The sequence below is a fragment of the Nelumbo lutea genome, chromosome 5 (genome assembly GCF_056320005.1).
Source record: "Nelumbo lutea isolate HS-2025 chromosome 5, American lotus-T2T, whole genome shotgun sequence".
Taxonomy (NCBI): Eukaryota; Viridiplantae; Streptophyta; class Magnoliopsida; order Proteales; family Nelumbonaceae; genus Nelumbo; species Nelumbo lutea.
The window spans coordinates 63,172,816-63,180,052 of record NC_142688.1 but is presented as its reverse complement, the minus strand read 5'-3'; the positions used below and the strand labels follow the sequence as shown (position 1 = coordinate 63,180,052).

General features: G+C 35.7%; 1 protein-coding gene across 2 annotated transcripts; it reads left to right on the top strand.

Moving 5' to 3' along the window:
- Nucleotides 1-457: 457 nt before the first annotated feature.
- Nucleotides 458-6,876, top strand: MES14 (methyl esterase 14). 2 transcript variants are annotated; one of them, XM_088947467.1, is made up of 6 exons: nucleotides 458-594; nucleotides 863-1,196; nucleotides 4,031-4,270; nucleotides 4,370-4,513; nucleotides 5,321-5,455; nucleotides 6,313-6,876. In XM_088947467.1, the coding sequence occupies exons 2-6, from the start codon at nucleotides 951-953 to the stop codon at nucleotides 6,583-6,585; spliced, it is 1,038 nt and encodes a 345-aa protein (XP_088803593.1). In that variant the 5' UTR covers nucleotides 458-594; nucleotides 863-950; the 3' UTR covers nucleotides 6,586-6,876. The 2 variants fall into 2 exon arrangements, with proteins under 2 accessions (XP_088803593.1, XP_088803594.1); XM_088947468.1 differs by having other exon boundaries at nucleotides 574-673.
- The last annotated feature ends 361 nt before the right edge of the window (nucleotides 6,877-7,237 follow it).

Below are 7,237 nucleotides of genomic sequence, written 5' to 3'. Positions count from 1 at the left end.
GGTCTCCATGGTGATTCATGCATGGGATTTCAGTAGAAATGTATAGTATAGCATGTGAAAAACATTATATATATGTATGAGTGAAGTGAATGCTAAAATTGTCATTTACGTCAATATAAGCACTTACAGGAAAAGTAGCTTACCAAACATCCTCACCACAATAACTAATTAAAAATATAATAAGTGATTTGATAAATAAGTTATCAAACAACCTTAAATAACTTAAATGACTGATAAAATAAATGCTTTTAAGAATTATATCAAATACTTATTTTAACAACCATTTAATTATCAAACAGGACATAAATAATAAAATGGCCAGTGGATGCAGGTGCGATTATCCCGACCCAACTCGGAGATCCGAGTCCAGATCCCCATCCAGTGCACGGTAGTAAGTACATGTGATCACAGTCTAGCGTGCGCCTACAGTTGGATATTACGTTGGAGACAGAGAAGTTGAAAACAGATGACAGAGTGGGAAGTGGGAACAACACGTTGTCAAACCCACGATGACAATTCTTAATCGCACGCACCGCTCGTTGACTGAAATGTTCAGCTCTCTTCAGTCTGTATACTTGCAGTCTAACTGCGCAGGTTAGCGTGTTAGCGTAAAATTTTTCATTTTCAGGCGGAAGATAAACCGAACAGCATTAATTGTTTTCCACCCACTGAGGTTGTAATTCAGAGAGTAGAAAATAAAAATATATAAATAAATAAAACTTTTAATGTCTACCGTTTCAGTTGGATGTTTTCCGGATCGTTTTTTACCTCTATTTCTCTTTGTCCAATCTCTTTTCTGTTCGACCAATCTCACCTAAATTCTCTCCATTAACATAATAGCACGTTTCTTCCCCTGAACCAGAGACTCTTGTGATTCCTTCCATCTTCCGGCGAAATCAGCAGAGCCATTCGTGGGTGTTCTTTGCCTTCAATAATTCAATTTGTTTAAGATGGGTAATCGATTTATGTGCATGCCGAAGAAGAACGCGAAAGATATTGGGTCAAGGAGCAAAAGGAGAGGGGGATCGCAGAGGAAAATGGCGGCAGAGGAGGAGTTCTTGCACCGGCAGGCGTTGTCAATGGCAATTCATCAGCACCAGCTGTCGCAGAGGTTCGACGGATCGATGTCGCGGCGTATTGGGTCGACGAGCTCTCGGAGGCGGACTTTTTCTGATCCCTTCTCCAATGGAAAACAGGTCTGATAGCAACCGTATTCCTCCATATAGTCTTTGATTGGCTTTGGTTTCATTACCTTCTGTAAGATGGTTTATTTGACACTTGAAAATTTGTTCTGGGATTCTGGAGGAGAATGGTTTCTAATTGCCGAAGTTTACTGAAGTATTCCCCACAATTAGGACATGGAGAGAGTAGAGTTCCCAATTAAAGGTGGAAGCAGCACTACTTAAAAGGAAAGTTGGAGGAAAAGTATATATTTTTTATGGCGTTCCTTTTGGGGATGTGGTGGAGAAAAGAATAATAGAAGAAGTTTGATTGTTATGTGACAACTGGAAAGGGATTGGCAGGAATAGCTGCCTGGTTTTCCCTCATATATTGCAAAGAATGGTCTCTCGCCCACCTTTTAGTTATTTATGCCGCCTTTGTTCCTCTGTACAATAAATTGGAAAATTTTCAGATTGAAATATTTGGGCTATTATTCCCACCACTTATAGTGAAAACTTTGTTTTCTGCCCTTTTTAGTTTGTTTTGATGCAAATGGCAAAGAATAGGAAGTTTTCATCACCAAAGTCTACATTTCATTCTAAAATTTCTGTCCAATTTACGTTAAAACAGACAGCCTAACTGAAAAGCGAGAGAAAAAAGAAGACAAGATTTGTTTGCAGAATTATGAATTAACATTCTAATTATAAGTAATAACAAGGGAGAGGCTTTTGATTGGGACAAATATTTCCCGGATGAAAGGGCTTTTGGGGCAGGCAAGTGTGCTGGAAGTAGAGTGGACTGGGCCATTTATTTTGTTACAGTGAGAAAATGTTATATTATTTTGGTTGTAGCTCTGCTCCGTGAATCAGAAAAGTCTAGGTTTCATCAGCTTTGTTTCCCCTATTTCATTTCTTTCACTTCATGCCCCACACTTTTGAAGTAGTCAGCAAATTGGTTTTCTTCTTTTATGAATGTGCTTTTGGTGCTTATGTGCCAAATGCTATGTCCATGATGGTTGACCCTATCTTCCATGTATGCCACTTAGCCATGTATTGCTATCTATCACAACCATTGAATCACCTCTCAGCCAAACATTTCATAGGCAGTTGTCTTGTGCGAAAAAAAAAACAGAAAACCTCCCTTTTGCTGTCATTGCCTCCACCACCTCTATACTTGTCCACCCAATTGTTCTTGCTTTTACATCTGTAACTCAACCATCTTCTCCTCTTGCAGTGAAGCAAATTGTTCACTTTGTCCCTATATCTCACTAATGCATCAGAATTTATTCTGTTTTGGCAAGGAGGCTTCTATTTCATCATTATTGTTTATTTCACATTGCTGTTTTTATTCTGCATGCTTCTACTTATTCTATTATTGCCTTTTGTGCCAACTGCACAGATGGACTTGGTGTTTTGACATTTTAGATTAAGTCATTTCTTTTTTTCCCATATTCTCATAAGATATTTTCTCCACGCTACTGTTTTTTTCGTACCTTTTGTTTCCTGTTCCACCCCCATATAATTGATGTATCATTATTTGATGGACCAGTGTTATTTATACTTACAACTAACCAAACATGGCTTGCAAGGATGCAATTTATTAATAATTCATGCATATCTTCACTATCCTCTGCATATCTTATAATATGGTCAGTATTTACATATCTTTCTTTCAAGTATTCTCTTGTGGTCAGGCTTACTCAGGCCTTGATTCCATCCTCATTGGAATCCTGTCTACAGATTTCTATTTGCAAATGGAACATTAAATTTTCTACTTGAATTTAGGCTCTACCATAATCTGTCATATTGGCATCATGAAGGGATGGCAATGACTTAGATGATTTTCCCTACATGTTGGGATGCAGTGGTCCTGAATGCACTGAGCCATTCATAAGCTGGCATGGTTTCTTTCAAAACTCATACTTGTTCTTTACCTCTTGCCATGTGGTACTTTGATTCAACAAGCTTACTACTAGGTCATGCTTGACCTCATGTTTGAAGATTCAATTGATCAACTCATTAAACTCATAATTATTTTCAAGTTGATATTTGGTCTATAGTGTATTTTTGTTCCATCAGTCTTGAACTGCATGATGACTTTAAACAGGGAAAATTACCTGAAATTCTTATATATTGACTATAATTTTCCAACTGTTCTTACCATAATTGGTAGGAAAGGGCTCTAGATGGCTGAATCCAGAGGTGGAATTAAAGGCAAAAAAAAAAAAATTATTTCATGACCTGAAACATGTGCAGATCATGAAATCCTCACTAAGTATCTGAAATTTTAGTAGAATTTCATCATAATGGGCCCAAATCTGGCAAAAATAGAAAGATCAGTATTATTTGAAATTACATTTTTGGATATCATGATTTTGTTTTCTATTTTTATTTGTTATCCTGTTATCCTGTTTATCTTAATCCTTTTTTAATGATATTTTAGCTAGCCATCCAATTATCTCGTATTGGTATCATGGTTCTACATAGTATTATTCTTGTCAAATATCAAAATTTTGAACGCTTGAAAAATTTGCAAACCTGATCCATAATTGAAGACTGTAGAATAATCATGCATATTGAATATGTGTGGATTGGGTTCATCACCTAAACTCATTTGCCTTTCATTTAGCTCTTCAGTTTGACTACATCCATTCTTCTAGAAGTTCATTGCACTAGTAATTGTGCAGCACTTATGCAGTTGCTCTTTTCTTTTTTTTTTTTTTTTCCTTTTTCGATAGGTCCAAGTAAGTGTAACAATATTTTCATAAGCAACTATTCTTAAAGATGGAACATGCTACAATTTTTCTTCACTTTGAGTGTCAAAAGAACAAAAATATGGTTAAATATGTCACAACTTTTATGCTCTGCAGGCCCCAGAGTTTTTAGAGAATCTCAAAACAAAGAAACTTGTTCTAATTCATGGAGAGGGATTTGGAGCATGGTGTTGGTACAAGACTATTGCTCTGTTGGAAGAAGCAGGATTGCTTCCCATTGCCTTGGATCTCATGGGATCTGGAATTGATAAGACAGATACAAACAGTGTCACAACATTGGTGGACTATGCTAAACCCTTGATTGATTATCTAAATGACCTCCCAGAGGATGAGATGGTAAGAAGCAGCATGCAATTTTGATTACTCTTATGTCTGTTCTGTAGCCTACTGGAAGGCATCCTGGAAACTACTGTGATCTCTATAGTTCTTCTACAGGTTATTTTAGTTGGCCACAGTTGTGGGGGTGCAATAATCTCTTATGCTTTGGAGCATTGTCCAAAGAAGATTTCAAAATCAGTTTTTCTCTGTGCTACTATGGTGAAAGATGGACAGAGGCCTTTTGATGTTTTTGCTGAAGAGGTGCATGATCCATGTCTGTTGTACAATCAGTGTTAAACTATAATTATTTAATCATCTAAATGTGATGGAAAAATATCTTTAGGCAAAGCATTCTTGGGCATATACCCAAATCAGAGTCAGTCACCTAAGTCACAAAGAATTCTCAATTTACTGAAAGAATCAACCACTCAAGAGTTGTTCTTAAATCAATTTAAGCCACATGAAGTGGCTTGACCATTTTGTACTACAGAAGAATGCTTTCTTGTTATATAGTCAACCTTTGTCTGGTATTGAATCAGTTTCCTACATTCCAAAAAATGGAGGTTGTTTATGGTTACATCAATGAAAAAGTCGTACACTCTCTGTTGCCCAAATTTGAATGGATCAGCTAATTATTACGAGTACACTACCTTTTAAATGGCTCAATCCTTGTGTGGCATCTGTAACAATGAATAAATTAGGATTCTGTCTTGGGTAAATTCTTCTTATATTAAAGCAGAGCAATTTAAAGCAAGGATTGAGAAGTATATCATAAAGATTTATTTGACTTCACAATTCTCAGTAGTCATATTCATGCATGGATACTACCATATTCATCCAACCCTACTCCCATGATTCTCAAATAACACAAGTGCATCTGAACTGAGCCATTCATGCAAAACAACTTTAGCAAGTCATACTCTGAGCCTGTAGTTTGCTGCCAGCTGGTTGCCAATATAATATTGATTTTAGTTTTTTCTTTTAATAAAACTCTTAGCTGGCAGCTGTCTTTAGTGCTTTTGTATTGTTCCTAATTTGAATTCTTATGGGACATATTCATATTGGCAGCTAGGCTCTGCTGAGAATTTTATGCAGGAGTCACAGTATCTAACATATGGGAATGGTAAAGATAAACCTCCCACTAGTCTCATTCTTGAGAAACAACATATGAAGGGTTTATATTTCAATCAGTCTCCTGCTAAGGTATGCTACAATGTGAAATTTACTACCATTACCTTCTGGAATATTGTGTCTAAATTCCCATCATTTGCCAATTTTAGAATTGTTCTTTTGATATCATCTGAAGTAAAGGTGCCTCTGCATTTCTTGTCTTTTCCTATTTATTTTTCTTCTCTTTTTCCAAGAGATTTTCTGCAAATGTGAATTTCCTGCTAATCAGAATGTAATGCCATAAACATAACTTATATGCTTGACAATCTAATTCATATCTATATGTAAATCTCCTAAAATTACCAATATATTCTTTCAATGGCAGTGGTATAATAATCTAGACTGATATTGAAAGCTACTGACTACTCACTTTAATCCTGTTAGGAATTCCCCCATTTATTCTTGCACATGAGAATGAGAATAATGTTTATATCATAATTATTCTTATGTATTAGTAAGATCAATTGTGTAAGTATTTAATTTAAACCTCTTGTTTATCAATGAAATAAAAAGTAGAATTCACTACAGAAACAATCTACTATGATTATAAATTTCTTAAGTGCCTGATATAAAAAGCTCTATGGAATACTCCAGCCCCTCAACTTTGGTGATTTATTGTGGCCCGCTTTCCTGCCCTTGTGTGGCCTTCAACAAATTGAATCATGTCATCTTACTAAGCTCCATATGAATATTCAGAACACTTCTGAGTGCTTATGATGACACAGTTCAAATTTAAACACTATCAATAGTGACATTATGTGATCAATCTTGATGGAACCCAAAAAAGTTTGTTAGTTCAGATATTTTTTCTTGTTAAGATAATTAGATATATATATTTTTTCCTTAAACAGTTTATTTGCATGGAATGTAATGGATTTAACTGGTTGCAGGATGTTGCATTGGCCACAGTTTCAATGAGACCAATTCCTCTAGGACCAATAATGGAGAAGCTTTCATTGTCACAGGAGAATTATGGCACTGGTAGGCGTTTCTACATTCAGACACTTGATGACCATGCATTATCACCAGATGTTCAAGAAAAGCTTCTCAGGGAAAACCCACCTGAAGGTATCTTTAAGATCAAGGGCTGTGACCACTGTCCCTTCTTCTCAAAGCCACAGTCTCTACACAAAATTTTACTTGAAATTGCCCAAATTCCATAGCTTAAGTTATTGGAGTTGCTAGAAAACTTTATTCTCCAGAGATTACTAAGTGGAGAGAAGAGTTGTACAATATAACATGGCATCAGAAATCTGTAGTCTTTACTATCAGGTATAAATATAGGATGAGTGATCCTTAATTCAATTTGATTCGAGGAGAAATAACATGTTAAATGTGATTGTTGGAGAAAACAATTTCAGAAATGGTCAATTTCAGTGGGATATTTTGGTCGTATACCATATGTAGAAAGAATGATGTTTCTATTTAAATTGATTTTCTTGTTTGCCACAGAATTGCTTTCTTTTCCTTTTATTTTTCATTTTCCCTCTTTCCTTCTGGGGTTGGGGGAAAGGGGAGGTGGGAAGAAATGTTATCAACAAAGGGAGGAATTTAGCATTGTTCTCTTCACCATATCGAAACTCTATGGTCATTACTATTTATTTTGTTGTTTATGAAACTTCTATTTATACGTATGTTGCATTTATTTATTTCTCGAAACTTTCATTTTTGTTTGTCGCATTCATTATTGACATTCATCTTATTTGTGTCTTTCATTCAATTCTAGCATTTTTCTAAATCGTCTATTAAGGTTGTGTTTGGTTTTGAAGGAAAAGATGGGGAAACTTATACCCCTTAGTTGGGGTAGTTAATTCC

What these genes read in the sequence shown, in the direction of transcription:
- MES14 (XM_088947467.1), top strand. Translation starts at nt 951, where the DNA reads ATGGGTAATCGATTTATGTGCATGCCGAAGAAGAACGCGAAAGATATT. An exon ending in CCTTCTCCAATGGAAAACAG is followed by an intron (nt 1,197 to 4,030) that starts GTCTGATAGCAA and finishes TATGCTCTGCAG; the next exon opens with GCCCCAGAGTTTTTAGAGAA. An exon ending in TTGATGTTTTTGCTGAAGAG is followed by an intron (nt 4,514 to 5,320) that starts GTGCATGATCCA and finishes TCATATTGGCAG; the next exon opens with CTAGGCTCTGCTGAGAATTT.